Here is a 23,359-nt window from a genome sequence, read left to right on the forward strand (position 1 = left end):
TCAATTTGTTAATATTGTGTATCACATTGATTGATTTGAAGATATGGAAGAATCCTTGCATTCCTAGGGCAAACCCCACTTGATCATGGTGTATGATCTTTTTAATGTGCTGTTGGATTCTGTTTGCTAATATTTTATTGAGGATTTTTGCATCTATGTTCATCAATGATATTGGCATGTAGTTTTCTTTCTTTGAGATATCTTTGTCTGGTTTTGGTATCAGGGTGATTGTGGCCTTGCAGAATGAGTTTGGGAGTGTTCCTCCCTTTGCTATATTTTGGAAGAGTTTGAGAAGGCTATGTGTTAGCTCTTCTCTAAATGTTTGATAGAATTCGCCTGTGAAGCCATCTGGTCCTGGATATTTGTTTTTTGTAAGATTTTTAATCACAGTCTCAATTTCAGTGCTTGTGATTGGTCTCTTTATATTTTCTATTTCTTCCTGGTTCAGTCTTGGAAGGTTTTGCTTTTCTAAGAATTTGTCCATTTCTTCCAGGTTGTCCATTTTATTGGCATACAGTTACTTGTAGTAAGCTCTCCTGATCCTTTGTATTTCTGCAGTGTCAGTTGTTACTTCTCCTTTTTCCTTTCTCATTGTATTGATTTGAGTCTTCTCCCTTTTTTTCTTGATGAGTCTGGCTAATGGTTTTTCAATTTTGTTTATCTTCTCAAAGAACCAGCTTTAAGTTTTATTGATCTTTGCCATTGTTTCCTTCATTTCTTTTTCATTTATTTCTGATCTTATCTTTATGATTTCTTTCCTTCTGCTAACTTTGGGGTTTTTTTGTTCTTCATTCTCTAATTGCTTTAGGTGTAAGGTTAGGTTGTTTATTTGAGATGTTTCTTGTTCCTTGAGGTAGGATTGTGTTGCTATAAACTTCCCTGCTAGAAATGCTTTTGCTGCATCCCATATGTTTTGGGTCGTCATGTTTTCATTGTCATTTGTTTCTCAGTATTTTTTGATTTCCTCTTTGATTTCTTCAGTGATTTGTTGGTTATTAAGTGGTGTATTGTTTAGCCTCCATGTGTTTGCATTTTTTTTTTTTTTTGCAGTACGCGGGCCTCTCACTGTTGTGGCCTCTCCCGCTGTGGAGCACAGGCTCTGGACATGCAGGTCCAGCGGCCATGGCTCACGGGTCCAGCCGCTCCGCGGCAGGTAGGATCTTCCTGGACTGGGGCACGAACCCGCATCCCCTGCATCGGCAGGCGGACTCTCAACCACTACGCCACAAGGGAAGCCCTGTGTTTACATTTTTTACAGATTTTTCCAGTAAGTGAAATCTAGTCTCATAGTGTTGTGGTTGGAGAAGATACTTGATACGATTTCACTTTTCTTAAATTTACCAAGGCTTGATTTGTCACCCAAGATATAATCTCTCCTGGAGAATGTTCCATGAGCAGTTGTGAAGAAAGTTTATTCTGTTGTTTTTGGATGGAATGTCCTATAAATATCAATTAAATCCATCTTGTTTAATGTATCATTTAAATCTTGTGTTTCCTTATTTATTTTCATTTTGGGCAGTCTGTCCATTGTTACAAGTGGGGTGTTAAAGTCCCCTACTATGATTGTGTTACTGTCGATTTCCCCTTTTATGGCTGTTAGGGTTTGCCTTATGTATTGAGGTGCTCCTATGTTGGATACATAAATATTTACAATTGTTATATCTTCTTCTTGGATTGATCCCTTGATCATTATGTAGTGTCCTTCTTTGTCTCTTGTAATAGTCTTTATTTTAAAGTGTATTTTGTCTGATATGAGAATTGCTACTCCAGCTTTCTTTTGATTTTCATTTGCATGGAATATCTTTTTCCATCTCACTTCCAGTCTGTATGTGTCCCTAGGTCTGAAGTGGGTCTCTTGTAGACAGCATATATAGGGGTCTTGTTTTTGTATCCATTCAGCCAATCTGTGTCTTTTGGTTGGAGCATTCAGTTCATTTACATTTAAGGTAATTATCCATATGTATGTTCCAATTCCCATTTTCTTAATTGTTTTGGGTTTGTTACTGTAGGTCTTTTCCTTCTCTTGTGTTTCCTGCCTAGAGAAGTTCCTTTAGCATTTGTTGTAGAGCTGGTTTGGTGGTGCTGAATTCTCCTAGCTTTTGCTTGTCTGTAAACATTTTAATTTCTCTATCAAATCTGAATGAGATCCTTGCTGGATAGAGTAATCTTGGTTGTAGATTTTTCCCTTTCATCACTTTAAATATGTCCTGCCACTCCCTTCTGGCTTTCAGAGTTTCTGTTGAAAGATCAGCCGTTAACCTTATGAGGATTCCCTTGTATGTTATTGGTGTTTTTCCCTTGCTGCTTTTAATATTTTTTCTTTGTATTTAATTTTTGATAGTTTGATTAATATGTGTCTTGGTGTGTTTCTTCTTGGATTTATCCTGTATGGGACTCTCTGTGCTTCCTGGAGTTGATTGACTATTTCCTTTCCCATATTAGGGAAATTTTCAAAGGGCCTCATTTTAAATGTCACTTCCTTACCATCTTTTTCCTTTCTTCTCCTTGTGTTCCCTCCAGGCTAGGTTGGCTAACATCTTGTTTATCTTTCCCTGGCACCCACTGTTTTTCTTCCAGTGCTCATTACTATAAATTTTGATCTAAGGTATATTGTCCTCACAAAATTGTAAACTCCTTGAGAACAGGCACTGTTTTAGCCTTGTTCATGTGTATCCCCAGTGCCTACTAAGGTCTGACATATAGTAGAGTTTTGATAGATGATTACTGAACTAATTTGTGAAGGAATTAATGACTGACATTTGGTAGACCATCAATATTTGCTAAAGAGTAAGTAAAAGAAAACTAGAATTTAGCCTAGCTGAAACAAAGAGAATGAAGAGAGCACGGCAAGGTGAGATACATTAGGGCATTCAAAGACTGCACCAGCTCATAACTTTCTCTAAGGAAATTTCAAGTCAGCACCACTATATGGCACTTTTTGTTACTGCTTGTAACTGTCTCTTTACAAGAAAATTTGCTGATTAAACCTTGGGAATAAATAATGTAAAAATCTTTCCTTCTGAATAATCTTGTAGTATCTGAAACAATGATAGGAATTTTGAAACAAATTTTTTGGGCAGTGATCCATTAATAAGCCTTTATAATCATGTTAAACTGTTTAGAATTCCATATGAGAATAAGTACATATATTGATATATAAGAAGGAGAATAAGGAAGTGATTGTTTTTTGGTAGTTTAGCCCTTTGACAATAATTCATACCAAACATTTAAAAAATTGATATGATACATAAATGGAAGTTTGCTATTATCATAGTAAAATTAGAAATTGCTTAAAAATAGAAAATAGAGATTTGAAACAAAACGTTTCATTTAAAAGAGGAGGTTAGGGCTTCCCTGGTAGCACAATGTTTAAGAATCTGCCTGCCAATGCAGGGGACACGGGTTTGAGCCCTGGTCCGGGAAGATCTCACATGCCGCAGAGCAGCTAAGCCTGTGCACCACAACTACTGAGCCTGCGCTCTAGAGCCCACGAGCCACAACTACTGAGCCTGCGTGCCACAACTACTGAAGCTTTTGTGCCTAAAGCCCGTGCTCCGCAACAAGAGAAGCCACCGCAATGAGAAGCCCGCACACTGCAACAAAGAGTAGCTCCTGCTTACCTCAACTAGAGAAAGCCTGTGCACAGCAACGAAGACCCAATGAAGCCAAAAATAAATAAATTAAATAAATTAAAAAAATAAAAAAATAGAAAATAAAAGAGGAGGTTATAAAATAAAATGTGTATTATATACAAGACTACCTTATGGTAAATCTTACTTATATTAAAATGTGTAACAAGTTCTAAAAGCTAGTGTTAAAAACTGTATTCCCAGGATTATGTTATACTGCTTATTCATTAAGTCATTAGTTCAAAAATGTTCTTCCATTTTACTCATTGCAGGAATAGTTTACAAGAAAAGCTGAATTAGACTCTATACCTTATTTCTGTGAGCCTGCTTTTGACCTTCTACCTGTTATATTTTTCCTGGCTTTACCCATTTTATAGCAGAGCAGGTAGTACCAGTCAGTATACTGAAGTTCTCTTGTAGATTGTGTTTTCAATTTTTTGGAAAATTCTTAATGGTTCTAGTTACCAGAAGTATAGAAGGCAGAAATTATAGCTAAACTAAAGTTGTTCAGGTGGTTCATTTAAAAATTTTTAAATATTGTCTTTCCAGACTCTGAAGTGTTTGACACATTTGGACTTGCAAAGTAATAAATTTACATCATTTCCCCCTTACTTGTTGAAAATGAATTGTATTGCCAACCTTGACGTCTCTCGAAATGACATTGGACCCTCAGTAGTTTTGGATCGGTCTGTGAGGTGCTCAACCTTGAAACAGTTTAACCTGTCCTACAATCAGCTATCTTTTCTTCCTGAGAATCTCAGTGATGTGGTAGAGAATCTTGAACAGCTCGTTTTAGAAGGGTAAGAAAGGGGTTCATTGAAGAAAAAAGGGTCACCTCACATTGAAGTTTCATAAGGTTGACATACAATGACATTGTTTCTGTAGTAATGAGTTTTACATGTGATAATGTGATACATGTGATAATGTAATGTGATAAAAGACTGAGGAAATTCATGATACAGCTTCTATCAATTGACTTAAATTTTTAAAACTAATTTTAAAATTAATAAACATGCTTTAATGCTACTTTTGAAGATATTTTGACTATTTTTCTTCAAAGCATGTGAATTTATGCAATTTAATCCTCATTTTGTCTCTTACGACTAGAAATAAAATATCAGGAATATGTTCCCCTTTGAGCCTGAAGGAACTGAAGATTTTAAACCTTAGTAAAAACCACATTTCATCTCTATCAGAGGACTTTCTTGAGACTTGTCCTAAAGTGGAGAGTTTAAGTGCCAGAATGAATTTTCTTGGTAAGTGTTTTATATGAGTTTTCTCCTTCCAGTCCTTTTGAGTGTTGTATGGGTCGAATGCAACAAATAAATGTAATTGCATGAGCCATATATGGACATTTTAGGTGGGGATTTAAAGGTGGCATTTCAGTTAAATATTATGCTGGAGTTTTAAATATCAAGTTAACAGGTTGGTGATAAAAAGAAATGAGCCGTCAAGCCGTGAAATGTGGAGGGAACTTAAATGCACATTGCTAAGTGAAAGAAGCCAATCTGAAAAGGCTACACACTGTATAATTTCCACTATATGACATTTTGGGAAAGGCAAAACTAAGGGGTTAATCAAATATTCAGTGATTTCCAAGATTTTGGAGGGAGGGAGTGATGACTAGGTGGAGAAGAGGGGATTTTTAGGGCAGTGGAATTAGTTTGTGTGATACTGTAATGTGGATACATGTCATTATACATTTGTCAAGACCCACAGAATATAGTACACAAAGAGTGAACTCTGTTGTAAACTGTGGACTTTAGTTAATAATAATTTATTAATATAGGCTCATCAATTATACATATAAGTATACCAAACTATTCTAGTTGTTCATAATGGGGAAAAGATGCATGTGTCTGGGGTGGTGATGGTGAGGGGTAAAGGTAGATGTGGGAGCTCTCTGTATTTTCTGCTCAATTTTTCTATAAACATAAAGCTGCTCTAAAAAAAGTCTAGTTTTAATATTCAAAAATTTTAATATTAAAAATTGTATTACAGTATTTAACATGTTGTTATTGTCATAGGCTAAAATGTCAATATCTTGGAATGCAGATAGTCATTAAACTGTGGTTCCTTTTACACGATTATACTAAAAATGCTTATAGTTGCCAGAGCTGCTTGAAGCAGAAATACTGAGTTTCCTACTGAAGTTTCTTCAGCAGATTTTTGGACTATAAGTACTATTATTATTTTTTAGAAATAAAATTAATTATTTAAAAGTTTTTAAATTAGTTAGGTTAATGTGTATTCATTGAACTCTTGCTCTGTACAAAATATTATAATAATATACAATATGATCATCACTTTTATTAAAAATCCTGGAATACTCTATGTTCTCTTAGCATGTGAGACAACAGGGAATTATGTTCATTTGTAGCCTGTCTGAAAGTTCTAATATTGAGGAACAGAATACTTCTATGGAAATAAATGGGAACTTTCCCTATTTTATCTTCCTTAATGGAGGCCGTGCATACCTTGCCACCCACATACCTATTCTATACCTGACTTGGTAAAATAATTTTTAATACTGTTTAATAGCAGAATATAGTTTGACAACTTACTTTAAAATATTTTACTTTTCCAGAACTTTGAGAAACTACTAACAATAAAATCCATATTAATTTGCATAGAATTATTTTCCTTCTTTTTCCCTTCCTTCCACCCTCTTTGGACATTGACCATATTCTTACCATGAGAGTGAAACTGGGGAATAGAGTGATTCACTCACTAGTGAGTAAAGCAACCCAGTCTCTGTCCTTAAGGAACGTGTAGTTAAGTTCAGAAGACTGACATTGAATAATGATGAAATAAATAAATGTAATTGTATATCGTACTAAGTGCTATGAGGAGACGTTTCAAGATGCTATGAGGGTACCTCAAGGGAATCTGATCCAGACTGTGGAGGCAGGGAAATGTGTCTGTGTCTGTGACGTTTAATTAAGTTAAGTCTGGAAAGAAGAGCATCTGAGGGATCCTAAGGCTAGCTTATGGTCAATATGTTATCTCAGCTGAATCTCACAAAAATCCTATAGGGTAAGACAGGTATGATCTCTGCTTGACTAATTGTGGAAATTGAAGCACTGAGATTTTTGTGTGACATGTTCAGGGGCATAGAATTAATTAATTAGTTGTGAAAGCTTGAACATACCTCTGTTCAAAAAATCTGTTTGCACTGTGCAACTTTGTAATAATTTTAGAAGTGTTTTTATATTTGGAAAGACGCATTATGGAGGTTATACCTGAGTGGGACCACAACCATTAAAAATTCCCATGTGAAATGAAGTTTCAGTTCTTTGATTTTATCAGTCCTCCATATAGAATCTGAACCTTAAGACTTTTAATTCCTAAATGGAGAATCATTTCTACTAATTTATTTTGCTACAAATACTTTTTGGAAATAGGTGAGGTATAGCATGTACCTTTCTGCTTCTCAGGAAGATAGCTTCTAGCAATGTCCTGGAACATTTTGACCCTCGAAGATTTTCTGGATAAAACATAACCCATATTTTTAACCTTGAAAATGCTCAGAAATAATTTCTCAAGCCACTTTCATAGAACCACAGATTTTCAGATCTCTAAAGAATCCCAGAGTTCATCTGATTTAGCTACACTGTTTTACAGATGAGAAAACAGTCTGTATGATTTGCTCAGTTTCCAAAATTATGTACCATAGAATTTTATTCCTTGGAGGTACCTCATACTGTATTTTCCTTTTGGAAATTCATAAAATATACCAGAATATTGACAGCTCTGAGATATTTCACTTTATTTTGCATAATGTTTCCCTAATCTCTTTTTTTTTTGTAAAGTATATATTTTTAGTCTCAAAAGATATAAAATACCTTAGGAATAACTGACAAAATTGGCATATCTGTCTTAAAGGGAAATTTGGCATTTCTAATGAGATTGTAGATGCCCTACTGTTCAGGAATTCTACTAGTGGTTATATACAATAGAGGCATGCTCTCACTGTTCACAGAAGACCCTTTTGCTTTTTTTTTTTTTTTTTTTTTTTTTTTTCAGTACGCGGGCTTCTCACTGCTGTGGCCTCTCCCGTTGCGGAGCACAGGCTCCGGACGCGCAGGCTCAGCGGCCATGGCTCATGGACCTAGCCGTTCCGCGGCATGTGGGATCCTCCCGGACCGGGGCACGAACCCGTGTCCCCTGCATCGGCAGGCGGACTCTTAACCACTGCGCCACCACGGAAGCCCTGCTTTTTGTTTTTTTTGACAATTTGCTAAACATTGTCATAGGCACTGAGTATTCAGTAAGTAAGCATAAGCATAGGAATATTTATGATGGCATTTTTCATAGTAGCCAAACATTGGAAAGAATGTAAATGTCTGTCAACAGGAGAATGAATAAATTGTCTATATTCATACAATGGAAATGCTATGTAGCAGTTAAAATAAATGAATAAGATGCATTTGTCAACATGAAAAATAAATCTAAAAAATTGTTACATGAAAAAGCAAATTGAATATAGATATGTACGATATGATAATATTTATGTAATGCAAAACAGTAATATGTATTACCTGTGGATACATACATCATAAAACTACAAAAACATGTATCGAAATAACACCAAATTCAAGGTAGAAATCTCTGTGGAGAGGTCCCTAATCTCTTAAGATCGTATGATCAAAGAATACTTTTATTAAGTAACATCCATAATTATTCCATAGAATACTCTTTACAAGATGGTGTTATAGAGAATTTTTATTTTTATATTATATTGTGGATTAGTAAAATATTCCAAAATGTTTTGTTAGACTTACTTCAGAGTAATTTGAATTAATCTATAATGTATGTCCCATAATATCACACATAATTTGAAATGAATATTCTAATGATTTCTACTTTGTACAGATGTTGGACAGATGAATTTATACTTAGACACTTTTGTGGCTTTCAGGTTAAAAGAGTCTTCTAATTATGGTGTATTGTTTTAATGTTTTGTGATAGTATTTATTTTAAAAGTAGAATTATTTTATTGTCAGTATGAGAATGGAAATCAAATTATGTGACAGATCATTGGTAGCTGCTCTTATTGTAGAATCTAATGGAAATCTAGTTAAAGTGATTAAAATGTCCATTATCTCACTTTCATTTTCTCTTAGCTGCTATGCCTTTTTTGCCTTCTTCCATGACAAGCCTAAAATTATCTCAAAACAGATTTACATGTGTTCCGGAAGCAATTTTAAATCTTCCACAGTAAGTTTATTATTTTAATTTTAAAAACCACATGAGGTGGAACAGAACCTTCAGAAACATAGTTTTAACTTAGACATATAAATGTAATTGATTTCTAAACCTACTAAACTTAATGTTTTTAAATATATGAATGTTTGACTTTTAATATTAGACAAAAGATGTGAATTGTTATTTGGACTTTTTAACTTTTATATTAATTTAATGTGCTGTTGTGTAGAAACAATTTAAGAGTAATTAATTGTTGCATTATTATAATCAAATTAGATTGTACTGGCTATCACTTTAACTTTTAAAATTTCACTTGCTTTGGGGATTATGTTGCTAAAACACTACTAACTTTGAAATTATACTTGTTATGTTTGAGTGACATTTTTGGTGAAGAATTGGATAATTTATGTCGTTGCAAGTATTTGGGGATATTTTTGGTTAATTTCATTAAAAATAAAAGCTTCCTGTTAACTACAAATCCAGGCATTAATTAGATTTCAAATGTGTTGTAATCTTAAATAACTATTCTACTAGTGTTATTTATTATAAATAAAATCCATCAAGGTACATGTACAAATATATACATATACAGGCAAATAATAGTTATAATTTAGCCATGGAAGGTGTGAGACAGATGAATAATAGTTAATTTAAGTCTAGGTTTAGAATGTGTCAGACACTGTATTTTACTGCTGAACAATGGATCATCTTTTTAATCTTCCTAATAATCCTATGGAATATTTACTGTTATCATCTCCACTTTATAATGAGAACACTATTTGATAAGAGAGAGAAAGTAACTTGCCCGAAGTCATAGTTCTTAAACACTGGTGGTTTGATTTCAGACTCTTAATTCTGACCACAGGCATCTATAGAATACAGGTGGTCGGTTCTATATTTTAAACATAATCTTGAAAATGTGTTTGGAAGCCACCTATTTATAAAAGCTCATTAGAGGGCTTCCCTGGTGGCGCAGTGGTTGAGAGTCCGCCTGCCGATGCAGGGAACATGGGTTCGTGCCCTGGCCCGGGAAGATCCCACATGCTGCGGAGTGGCTGGGCCCGTGAGCCATGGCCGCTGAGCCTGTGCGTCCGGAGCCTGTGCTCCACAACAGGAGAGGCCACAGCAGTGAGAGGCCTGCGTACCGCAAAAAAAAAAAAAAAAAAAAAGCTCATTAGAAGATGCATGTCATAAGAAAGCTTTCTTCCCCCAGTCCCTAATTACACTATACCTTTAGACACCATCTTCAGGTATACATTTTAGTGTTTTATATGTATTTTTTAAATTTATTCTTTTGTTTCACAAATGAGTGTGTGGTTGGCCAGTTTCAGTCTCCAAGCTTAGTCTTAAAACTAAGAGACACTGCCTTTGAACAACCTGACGATTCTCAACTTTGTCTCAGTTGCATTGTTTGTTAGACATACATGTCTTATCTTTAATATAGTAAAATTAATTTTCTTGTTTTCAACATTTTTATAAGGTAACTAGGGCAAAATCTAGATCATTTAAAAATTAGCGCAATAATGTTGCTCTGCAGATCTGAATCTTGGTCTAGCAGGCAGTACAACTATTTGAGCTTAGAATTAATTCATAATACTTCAAATAATGCTGGATGAAAGGGATCAGTATACAGTAGTAAAAGTCCAGGCAACCTTTTACATAGTCATATATACCACAATTGTTGACTATCTTTATTCTTCCTACACATGTACATTTACACGTGACATGTGTTTTTCTATTTCCTACAAACTTTGGGTAGCTATTCCTGCCTGAAAGCAACAAATTTACATTGAGGGCCTACTGTATACAAGACATCACGCTCAATGTTATGATATTTTTCACACTGAGGCAAGCTGCTAAAAATGATAGTAAACTTAAGGACCCAACCTCTGAAGAATCCCTCCAGGTATGAGTGAAATTGAACAGAGAAATGGAGGCTACATATTTGTAAATCTTGTATAGAAGGCAGGAATTTTAATGACTGTTTTTGCCTTTGTTAATTATGATTTCTCATGCATCATAAGTGTTTGTAAAACACTTGGTCTTTCATTATGGTTGACATTTTTATGTTTCTGAAGTACGGAAATTAGGCCTCAATTTTGTTTTTATTGGTCCTTTTTAAAATGTTCCTATTGAGACATGCCTTTTTTTTCTAGCCCGTGTATACCTTTATGTACACAAAAAACCACACGTATGTACTCATATATAAATAATGTTAGTTTTAAAGTTATACCTTATTCTCACTCTGGTGAAAATTACTTGTGATGTTATTTCATGTATTTTGGAAACACTCATTTGATTTTTATCTTGACATTGTATTGTTTCAGCCTGCGATCCTTAGATATGAGCAACAATGATATTCAATATCTACCAGGTCCTGTGCACTGGAGATCTTTGAACTTAAGGGAACTCTTGTTTAGTCATAATCAGATCAGTATCTTGGACTTGAGTGAAAAAGCATGTGCATGGTCTAGAGTAGAGAAACTACATCTTTCTCATAATAAACTGAAAGAGGTAAGAGGTCATCTTTATTTATTTAGAATTATTACCAGTTTGAAAATATGCTTTTATAATTTGCATTATCACAAATGATCATTTCAGAATCTGTTATTTGATATTACTTACTTTTTGAATAAGATCAATCCTACCCTGAGGTAAATGGGTATATTAACAATGCTTAATTTCCTAAAATAACTTTTTGTGCTCTATTTTATTTTGAATATTTATATATATATATTTAATTATGAATGTGTGTAATGCTTTAAGTGTGTCAATTTATCACAAAATCACTAATCTGTTAACAGACTCAGACACGCTGCATTTCTCAAGTTGTCTCCGGGCCATATATAGCCTGTGTTTTTCAGCTGACATTCTTTTCCACATTCTTAAATTTCTGCATTCACCCAAATGGACAGGTCTCTGTTATAAATCTGAAATTGATTATCCATTCGTACCAGAAAACTATTTTTTTTTTTGCCAGGTTCAAGTCTATTGCCTCTAAAAGCCAAAAAGAGTAAAGTGTCTGAAACCATGAGGTTCAGAATAACTCTGAATATTTTTGAATGCCTGACTTTTTTTGCAGCAAATTAATGTTTGCTATTATAGAAGTAATGAATATTGCTTAAAAATTTGGAACAGAAAAAAATTCCAATATTTATGCCACTTAAGGTATAAACATTTAGTTGTATTTTAAGAACAGTAAGTTGTACATAAGTCTGTGATGCTTAGATCCTTCGTTTTACTGAAGAACACAGTGTGAGGGAATAGACTGAAGCCACAGATGATTGGTTTTGGATACATAAAAAGAACTTCTTTACTTTCAGTGTTGTGAAGTGATGAAATATGTTACTAAGGCAGAATGGGTTTTTAAAGATTATAAATAAATGACATAGATTGGGGTAAGTCCTTTATATGTATGTTTTCAAACATTTATAATGAAAACTATGACAAGCCTTTGGAAAGTTTTAGAACTCTGTTGAGAGGCTGTACAAGGTGATGATGGGATCTCTGAGCCTCTCTTGTTTCCTATTAGCATCTTGTGTTTTGGCAGCACACATTTCTTTCTTCCCACCAACAGGATTTGCCCTTTTTTATTTCATTAAGATTCCTCCTGAAATTGGCTGTCTTGAAAATCTGACATCTCTTGATGTTAGTTACAACTTGGAGCTGAGATCCTTTCCCAATGAAATGGGGAAATTAAGCAAAATATGGGATCTTCCTTTGGATGAATTGCATCTTAATTTTGATTTTAAACACATAGGATGTAAAGCCAAAGACATCATAAGGTTAGATAATTTTATTTTCATTTGTTTTTATTAAATTTGTTTCAGATATCCTTTCTTTGTGACTTTGATGGATATATAGTTAACAATTTAAGAAAAAAATGTATAGTACCATCCAACGTTGATTTGTCATTTGCCCTTTATTTAATAAATGGGTTTGTTTGGTGCCACTGCAGAGTTTTTCATTTCCTCCTAGCCAAGTTAAGGTTGAGAGAATGGCTTCTCCTTGTCATGCTTTTCAGTAGAAAGGGACTCTAAAAGGAAATTATTACTATTTGGTCTCTTGTTACCAATTATACAATCTAAAGAAATAAAGCATAGTATTATAACTTCTCAAGCTGCATTTCGTATAGCAAATAGTTACCGTATGTCTATTATATCTTAAAGCATTATAGTTACTTAAATGATATAAAATTACATCAATTTTGCCTAGGAAGCTGATAACCTACTCAACTTGATCATTTTTGAAACCACCAAAACTTCCACATATCACTGTTTCTGGTTTTATATTTAATGAACTTCAAATATCTTTAATAATGAACTTTATTCCACTCTTTGTTACTGTTTGAGCACATTAATTACTGTTTGAGCACATTAGTCTTATTGTTACTGTTTGAGCACATTACTCTTATTGTTACCTAGCTGTAAAATCATTTATTTTTATTTCCACAAACTACTGCTATCTATATTTATCTTACAGGTTTCAGCTCAGTTATCACCTCTCAATGTATCCTTGACTTGCTTATAATGTCCACTAAGTCAAGGACCATGGCTACATTTACTTACTATTTCATTCTTGGCACCAAACACAGAGTCTGGCATACGATTGATAATTGTTGCATTACGTGTGAACTACAGTTACCTAAATCTCTTCCTTAAAGTTTCTTAATTTATATTTAGCTTTTTGTCTCTTTTTATGAACAAAGATTTGTTTTTTTGTTCTCCTGAGTGTGATTTAATTTGAAAACAAAAAGATCTTTTCACCAACTATGCTAAATAAACGTGACTAGCCCTCACCCTACACAATTGTTTCCCATGACTTTCCTTCCTGAAACTGGAAAAGATGTTCATATAAAATTTTGTTCAATTCTTACTAAAAATTTAGTAGAACTGGTTTTTGATGTATTATGCTATATTATCAAGCTACTATATAACTAAATATTTTTAAACATATTTAACATTTTTAGAGAGAACATAGACCTGGAGTAGTTTAGAAATTGTAGTCCTCATTTGCTTTTTTAAAGAATGACAAAGAATGACTTCTTAATAAATAGACATTTGGACCATTGATTTTCTTGTTTATTGGTGATGAAAACAGAACATAAGCTGTATGTGAGAAAATGACTGATTTCAATAACAGCAGGTACAAGATCTGATCTGCCAGATCTTGTTTTCTAGAGCATCAAATAATTCAAGAAAATAATGATGCTTTTTGCTCAGATCATCAGGAATGTTGGACAGATTCCTATTAGTTATGAGAACTAATCAGTCAATATTTCCTAAGATTCACTTATGATTTAGTTTATTTTTCTAATTTTAAACTGTGGCAATATTTTAACATAGTTAAAATATATCTTTCTATATCCATTTTATTTTTGAGAACATTTAAATGTACTATTAATTTAAAAGTGGTATTGCTAGACACCTGCAGCACTTCTAGTTAGTTTCAATTATTTTTGCATTAAGACTGTTAGGAACAGCAACATATTATCTGCTGATAGTATAATCATTTATATGTATCAATTTATAATTTAACCAATATGTTCTCCCTTTCCATTTACATTATGTATATGCATGTATGATATATATGAATATATACATTATGTATACCATACATGAGTATATGTACACATACACATGTATAATGTACCAAATACGACCTCACTATCAAAGTTTAGTATAGCAGTATGCTTATATACTCTACCTTGATTGTTTATCCTATGTACTTTGTAAAATTTTATACTTTGGGCTTCCCTGGTGGCGCACTGGTTGAGAGTCTGCCTGCCGATGCAGGGGACACGGGTTCGTGCCCCGGTCCGGGAGGATCCCACGTGCCACGGAGCGGCTGGGCCCGTGAGCCATGGCCGCTTAGCCTGCGCGTCTGGAGCCTGTGCTCCGCAACGGGAGAGGCCACAACAGTGAGAGGCCCGCGTATCGGGAAAAAAAAATATTTAGACTTTATAATTTTTAGGGTTTTATTTGTGTCATTTAAAGAAATTATGTGTGTGTGTTTGTGTATAAAATTCTAATGAGTATTACAAACATTTTGAAATTTTGATTATTTCTGGTGATAGAATGTCATTATATTTGATAATGCTGCCGATCATTATCAACTACACCAACATCACTAACAAAATAAAAGCATTAATAGTGCATTGAAAGACACATACATTATTAGTTACATGAGCTATGCACTCTTTTGCATACTGTACAGTTTGATATTTGAAAGAATTCAGTGCATAAGAATTCACCTATATCATAAGTACGCTGCTAAGCAGTTTATTTTATTTTTGTTTTTCAAATACCAGGTTTCTTCAACAGCGGTTAAAAAAGGCTGTGCCCTATAACCGAATGAAACTTATGATTGTGGGAAATACCGGGAGTGGTAAAACCACCTTACTGCAGCAATTAATGAAAATCAAGAAATCAGATCTTAGAATGCAAGGTGCCACAGTTGGCATAGATGTGAAAGACTGGCCCATCCAAATAAGAGGCAAAGGGAAGAAAGACCTCATTCTAAATGTGTGGGATTTTGCAGGTATTTATTTTGCTAGAATTTTTTATTCACACATCTTTTTAAAACAGGGATTTAAAAACTGAATTTTCTGTTCCAATACTGCAAAGAGACCTGCTGGATCCTATGGAATTATTCCAAAGCCATTTATTTCTCCTAATTCTACCCTTGCCACCAGAATGGAGAAGCTGTGGAAGGAAATGTTAGGAACCAGTACATGCCAACTGAAGCTAAGTAGCTGACACATGTGAAAAGTTGTCAGTCCCTAGTAAAAAGCCAGTGTAGTCATGTAACCATCATCTTTTTATAGTTTTTTCTCTTTTTTGTGTGATAGTGGATAGTATCACTTAATTTTATTTTTGAAGAAGATGAAGAATTCTTGACTATTTTCTGGAAGGCTAAAAAATCCTCTAATCTTCATTTAGGTTGTGAGGAATTCTACAGCACTCACCCCCACTTTATGACCCAACGAGCCCTGTATCTTGCTGTCTATGACCTCAGCAAAGGGCAAGCTGAAGTTGATGCCATGAAGCCTTGGCTCTTCAATATAAAGGTGATCTGTTCTAATCATTTGAAAATAGAAAATAATTCTTGGGTTTTTTTTGGTATGTAAGGTAATTTATTTTGGGCAAACAGGTGCTTCAAATAGTCTCTTCAAATAATTTTTTAAAAGAAGCACTAAAATTTTGAGTTGGGAAATTTTAAAAGTAATTAAGTTGTGACATGAAAATAGTGTTTTCTATATTAGTGAGAGTTATAGAAACTGGAAACCCTTTTAAGCTATAAAAATTGAGATTTTATAAGCTAAACTATTTTTGATATTACTTCTGTTTTTTTTTTGGCTGTGCCACGTAGCTGGCAGGATCTCAGTTCCTCGACCAGGGATTGAACCTGGGCCACGTCAGTGAAAGCCTGAATCCTAAACACTAGGCGACCAGGGAATTCCCTGATATTATTTCTTAAGGGTAATATGAACTTCCCTAATTTAAAATAAACCATAGTGAAAGAAAGCAATCTGTGCATCACCAACTCTGTCCTCAGAGGCAATTTAGTGTGAAGTCCTTTAGATCTTACAGTTTTAAATGGTCCCAGATTAATAGTATATTTGGAATTTTACAATTTTTCCAATTTGTCCCTTGCTGTCATATTGTCAGCTATTACTTTATGTATATATGGTTTTAAATATATATGACTTTTTAGAATTGAGACCAAAGTAAGAGTGAATGGTCTTTGAATGATGCTCCAGTGGGCATTTCTGTGAGGCAAGCCCTTAAAAAGATTTGTCAGGAAATTTTGGCTCCATCAAGCTTGTTTTGTCATTTTGGTAATTTTTTTAACTTCCTTTTTTTTGACTTTATTATAGCTAGCCAAAGTGAGAAAATACTATAGTCGCAGTAATATTGGCTTTAGTGACTTTTTTCATTGTAGACTCCACACTGAATGACTTTAATATGAATTAAGGAGATTGAATTTACAGGTAAGGAAGAGAAAATATAAAACAAATTGTATTACTCTGATATAATTTGGGGGTTATTAAATACTATTTTATTTAGACGACCAAAGCACACTTAGAGAATAGCCCATTTTAAGGCACGGGAAAAGGAAAAGAAAAATATACTATTACTGTTACATAGGCCACCTGAAAGAAAAGTGGTAATAATTGGATAAGAAGGGGCATAAAACTGACTTTTAAAAATTTCTTAAGGGTAAGTTTTTTCATAGGTTTAAGGAAGGAAAGGCAGTTGTTATTTTCTTCTTAGAAGTCTTGATTTCTCATTTCCACTCAAGTGAATTTCATAGAAAGTGAATGTCAGTGGAAATGTAAGCAGTCTTGATTTTAAAACAAACACAAAAGTATTTTGTATCTTTCCCCCATAGGCTCGTGCTTCTTCTTCCCCTGTGATTCTTGTTGGCACACATTTGGATGTTTCTGATGAGAAGCAGCGTAAAGCCTGTATCAGTAAAATCACCAAGGAACTCTTGAACAAACGAGGGTTTCCTGCAATACGGGATTACCACTTTGTAAATGCCACTGAGGAATCTGATGCTTTGGCAAAACTTCGGAAAACCATCATAAATGAGAGCCTCAATTTCAAGGTAACATGGTTCTTTGCCGACTTCAGGTAGTAGATAAATATAATTTATTAATTCTCATGTTGTGCAACTGCTAAGAAATGTCAAAAGTCTTGAGAAGAGAACAGCTATCTTAAAATTGTGGGTCTTTTTCAGAGCTGTTAACATTATTAAAGTACTTTCAATTTTAAAATTATTTATGCTATACTTTATTTCAAACTCATAGAAGTGGGAATAAAAATAATTTGAGGATACTGAGAGAAACTAAGAGGATATCTGAGAGGCTGAGAAAATATTCCTGAGAGAATCTGGGGACATGTTTCTGATGCCCTTTCTCTCCCAACTTCCTGTAGTGGTGATTCAATCAAAAGGATAAAGACGAATGTTGGGGTCTTGGGGTTATCTTTCTTATATTTTCCATCTGCTCCTTTCTTTTGGAGTTCTTATTTTATGCTCTCCTTGATTTTCTTTGTTGTTCCTTCACGTCTCTTGTCACTATGATCTCCCTTCCAAATATTTTTTTCTCAATATTGGGAGAAGTTTCTTTCATCTGATAATCAGGGTCACTAATTTGGTTTTCATCAATGTCTAAGCAATTTTTAGTTTATACAAACCGGGTTTTTTCATTTTAGGAATTATGTTTTTGATTCCAAAGTTTTCTTCTGGTAAGACAAATGTAATTCATAGAGTTCATAAAACACAAATAAATTGGTTAACAGTGAGAACACTTGTTTTTAATACTTGCTGTCTACAGACAGCATGGTTTGAACTGTACTGAAAAACACCCTGAATTGTTCAATATAACAACACAATGGTGGATTTCACTGTTAGTCTCTGTTGGTTTAGCTCATTAGCACTAATGATCAAGGCCATGGCTTATAACAAGGGTCCTGTTTTGCCTGGACAGTCCCAGCATAATTATTAATTGTGTCCCACTATATTCTCAGATGCATTCCAGTTTGGATGATAAATTATATGGTCACCTTGGTTATAATGTGTTGGCTCGTTAGCTTAGTTCTTTTCCATTTCCACAGATTATGCTCCTATCCAAAACCTAATGAGCCATTTATAAGCTGGTCTTTGTGGTGCCCAGGGAGAGAATTTGCACATTTGTATCCTTCAGCACATTTATCCCAGTCACTAAAAGCTTTTACAAATGGTGGATCAATGACATTTTACATAAGAAGAATGAAATATCATTTATTTTATAGATTTTCTTACTTTTTTGTGGGACATATGACTAAAGAGTAATATGACTTTTAAGAAACAAATATACAAAATTAATATATTCAATTAAATATTCTCTTTTCCCAGGGAGTTTTCTTTTGAGACTATACCTGTGCTTACAGAACTTTGTTGTTATTTATAATATTTTAATAGCTTCTCTTTTTATCATTGGTATCAGAGCATTTATCATATCTTAAAAAAGACTTCTTGGAGGATGAGTTTGTTTTGAGAAAGCCTGAATCTAGTTGAAACAAAGTCTGTGGATAAGGTGGTTCATCAAGCTGGACTGGTATTGCTTTAGGCTAATAGCAATTTATCACTATCAATCAATGAGACCAATTTTCTTTCTGCACTTGTACATGAACTCTGAAGGCAATACCAGATAAGGAAGTAAAACAAATGCTTTGAGAAATGGCAGTATTATTTGAAGAAAGGTATCTATTGCTAATGGATACATCATTCTGGCATATTGGTTTGAAAATCTGTTTGATTGCTTTGCAGAATAGTGACTCAGATGACCCCAAAAGAATAAACCTGCCAGAACTTGAATATTCTTTCCTCCCTGAGGTGCTTCAACCTGTATTCAAACAACAGCTTTTAATCTACTAGAAATCTTTTTTTGTTTACCCTTTCATTTGTTTTTCATCTTTTCCTTTTATCTTGGCTCTTTTCTAATCTTTCCCTGTCTCACCCTTATTAACATGTGTCTGTGCAGACTTCAGAATAAAAGTTTTTTGTTTTTGGCTGTTGGTGACCTGATAATAAAGCTTAAAACAAGTAGGACAAAACAGAATTCAGTGCCAACCATATCCCTCTCAATCTTGTCCAGCCCCTTAGCAGAGTGGGATCCTTTGCTGGCCCTGTAATCCAGCCCTGTAAAGTTCATCCTTTTGTTAGTTGATTGCTTTCTCTGAGAACTCTTGTTTACTTTCATATGTAGGTTTCCCTTCTTGGGTTAAAACATAAATTTCAATCTGAAGTTCTGTTTTATCTTAATTTATAAATTATGAAGAGAGGGAATATGAAAAGTGCAGGTTAGTGAAATTATATTTAATTTTCTGGTTCAAAGCATACATTGAAACAATCTTGAATGTTTGGAGGTAAATATGAAAGTAATGGTTACAGTTGCTGTAAATCAAGTTCCTTAAGATTCTAGTTAAAAGTAGAAAAAGAGCAAGTTAAAGTGTGTGTGTGCATGTGTGTATGTGTGTAATAAAACCCAATTTCTATTTGTAATAAGTTGAAGAATTCAAGTAGAAATTATGTTAGTTATTGTCAGGTAAAAAGAATATACAAGAATATATTCATGGGTTGAGAAATGGGGAGAGTGTGCCACCTGGTGGTTCTCAAAGGTATTTTAGTTACTATTGTTAAGAGTTGCATTTCTATTTAAAATTAGATTTTTAAGAAAAAAGTTTGGAAAAGATTTTAATTATAGAAACTATCACTTTAAGGTCATTCTTTTAAAATTTTATTTTATGTATCTCTTTATTAGTAGACAGTTGTTAGATTCTAAGTGTAACAGATCCCAAATCATCCTCTCATATCAGAATCATTGGGGTTTAGATGATTTATTTTTCCAAGTTCAAGTTTCCATGAAAAAGCATAGCTTGGGTGAGGAAATTTTATGTCTGTCTCCAGATTTCATTGTTGATATGTACATTCCACTAATAAAACATTTTGCAAATAACAAGAACAAAATTTAGTTTTACCTTGGGTTGTGGATCACATTTTCATCTAATAAATAAGGTTCAAATGCTCTTACAATACTTGCTGACTTCTTATGCTAGCATATCTATTGCATGTAAGTTTAATGTCTTAGAAAACAGAAAGTCCTTTATTTACGGTCAATGATTTATCTTGGATTTTGCCATGGATTTTCTGAATAGCTAGATAAATATTTCCATGTAATATTATTTGATAGTTCTTTCCAAATTGGCTTCTGTGTTCATATTTTTCTTATTTTAAGATCACCTTATTTATTCCTCACAGTTTAATTGGTTTTACATTACATTTTGATTTTATTAAAAAATACAGTTCTGAATGATTAGCATAGAATTTACCACCCACCTGACAAATCGATGAATAAAATGGATTTTTACAGCTTGTCATTTGTAATTTCATAGATCCGAGATCAGCCTGTTGTTGGGCAGCTGATTCCAGACTGCTATGTAGAACTTGAGAAAATCATTTTATCGGAGCGTAAAAATGTGCCAGCTGAATTTCCTGTAATTGACCAGAAACGATTATTACAACTTGTGAAAGAACATCAGCTGCAGTTAGATGAAAATGAGCTTCCTCATGCAGTTCACTTCTTAAATGAATCAGGTTTGTTTATTGCATATTTTTTGAAAGCTCTGCTGTAGTAATTTGTGAAAATGCACCTGAACCTTGTATAGAACTTACATTTAAAATTTAACAGAATATTGACAAAATTCTTTAATAGGTAACTGATTTTTTTTCTTTTTGAAAGATCATCATGAGCATTGATGTTGAATCATGTATTATGTCATAAGAGAATAATTTAGAAATTATCTAAGGGCAGTAGTGGAAAAGGTCTCTGAGCAGGAGTTAAAACGTGGGTTGTAGAACTTGACTGTACTATTCAGGAGCTGTGAGACCCTATGTGGAGGCTATTTGTACACTGTAAAGAAGAATTATTATTGGTTTAACTTGGAACTTGGAGAATCAATGGTTGCCTGAGATGATGCAGCTACTGAGTGGCAGATCTTGCTCTGTTGCATAACATGTTGTCAGCATGACCTCACAGATGAAAACTCTTGAACAGACTTTGGTGCTAATTGTGTACTTGATCAATATAACCTTACTAGAAATGTGTGAGTTGATTTATAGTGCTCGGATAAGTGGTTGGGAAGTTGCTTTTGATCCCCAGATTCTGTTGTATGAAAAATAATCTTCATGTGGATTGAATCTGATCAATTCATTTCCTCATTGTTCTTAAACCAGTAGCTTCCTTTGATATTTTGTGTTTCTTACCTGTATTCGAAAATAAGATGTCTTTGTAGTATGTAATTAGAAAGCCAAAAATATTTATGAATTTCTATTTATTTCTAAATACATGCTCTGCAATGTATGGCTTTGTCTTAAATATGCTTAAATATGATCATTTTATATAGTTCAAAATATAACTTTTTAAAATAATATTTGGATTTTAGAGCTTGGGAACTGGGCTGCCTGGGTTCGGGTCTCAGCTCTGCCACTAATGATGCTGAAATTTACTCATCTGTAAAATGAAGAGGTTGGACTAGATTCTCTCTAAAGCCCCTTGATATTTGCATATTCTAAATTCCAGCATTCACTCTTGATTTTTACTCCAGGGGTCCTCCTTCATTTTCAAGACCCAGCCCTGCAGTTAAGTGACTTATATTTTGTGGAACCCAAGTGGCTTTGTAAAGTCATGGCCCAGGTTGGTATATTATATTTTTGTGGCATGGGAGTAATGATTGAAGAAAACTACAAGTGACACCTAGAGCACTGAGTTTTATAGAGTTTGTGTTCAGTTAAGGTAGAAACTACAGTGAATAGAAATAGAAAACTGTAGAACAATTTGTGTAGAAGACTGCATAAAGAAGAACTTCATGGAAGAAGAGAAGACATCTTAGAATTTACTTTAATGTCTTTGTTTTCAAGTCACAGACAGGTGTTTGTACTGCTCTGTTCCATAGTACTTTTCTAGATCCTGATGTTAGCTTTGGTTTGGTTATTGATATAGTCAATTGAATGAAAGCTTTGTGAAAATCTTTGGGATAAGTACATATATGAAAATTGGGTTGATGAGCCTCTGAAACCTCAGTCTAGACAACATGGAGGAAAATTTTGACTCTTCAGTGGAATGTAAGTTCTAAATGCTTACAATTTAAAAAATTTTGAATAATGGTGGTTATGGCTGTCTTTATATTTCATATGGAAAATTATTTCTTCTCCCAATAACAGTTACCAATGAGTTTATATTAATTAGCTATCATAATCCACCTCTATAGATTTGCCACAGAAAACCATTCAAGCAGAACACACTAGCTCAGGGTTCCTCAGTGTCAGCACTATTGACATTTTGGGCCAGATAATTATTTGTTGTACATTGTAGGATGATAGCAGCATCTTTGGTCTCTACCCTCTAGATGCCAGTAGTACCTTCCCAGTATGACAAGCAAAAATATGCCCAGAAATTGCCAAATATTTTAGGATGCACAAAATCACCCTGGGTAAGAACAACTGCATCTGGATGAATCATGAATTAAAGTGAGCCTGGGGAGGGCATCTCCAGCATGTGCACTCACTGGTGGCTATTTTGTTTATGAGTATAATTTTTTGAGTCACTAAAATGATTGTATTTTTTTATGTTAGAAATCTCTCTTCTAATCAACTATAATGGTAATTAAATTCCCTCAGGTAATCTTGAATAATAGTTCCTAAATTTCATCTAAGGAAGAATAAGAAAGATATTTTAAAGAGGGAACCATTTGTGGCTAAACCCTATACCACAGAACTTGAGAATGTATTGAAACATTGCAATTGACAATTAATTGTAATGGGACAGTTATTAATATTCTGGCAGTTTTTTTTTTTTTTTTTTTTTTTTGTGGTACGCGGGCCTCTCACTGTTGTGGCCTCTCCCTTTGTGGAGCACAGGCTCCGGACGCGCAGGCTCAGCAGCCATGGCTCACGGGACTAGCCGCTCCGCGGTG

The 23,359-nt window shown here is 34.0% G+C and overlaps 1 protein-coding gene across 5 annotated transcripts in view; it reads left to right on the forward strand.

Moving 5' to 3' along the window:
* The window catches only part of LRRK2 (leucine rich repeat kinase 2), a 139,142-nt gene that overhangs the window by 67,060 nt on the left and 48,723 nt on the right, over positions 1–23,359 (forward strand). For all 5 annotated transcript variants that reach the window (XM_082635717.1, XM_082635718.1, XM_082635719.1 and 2 more), the window contains 10 exons: positions 4,179–4,429; positions 4,737–4,885; positions 8,756–8,849; positions 11,165–11,351; positions 12,441–12,622; positions 15,148–15,377; positions 15,779–15,906; positions 17,232–17,450; positions 20,780–20,981; positions 21,992–22,080. In XM_082635717.1, the coding sequence (XP_082491843.1) occupies positions 4,179–4,429; positions 4,737–4,885; positions 8,756–8,849; positions 11,165–11,351; positions 12,441–12,622; positions 15,148–15,377; positions 15,779–15,906; positions 17,232–17,450; positions 20,780–20,981; positions 21,992–22,080 (1,731 nt within the window). The remainder of the gene's footprint in view (positions 1–4,178; positions 4,430–4,736; positions 4,886–8,755; positions 8,850–11,164; positions 11,352–12,440; positions 12,623–15,147; positions 15,378–15,778; positions 15,907–17,231; positions 17,451–20,779; positions 20,982–21,991; positions 22,081–23,359) is intronic.

The sequence above is a fragment of the Mesoplodon mirus genome (genome assembly GCF_964341445.2).
Source record: "Mesoplodon mirus genome assembly, chromosome: 11".
Classification (NCBI taxonomy): domain Eukaryota; kingdom Metazoa; phylum Chordata; class Mammalia; order Artiodactyla; family Ziphiidae; genus Mesoplodon; species Mesoplodon mirus.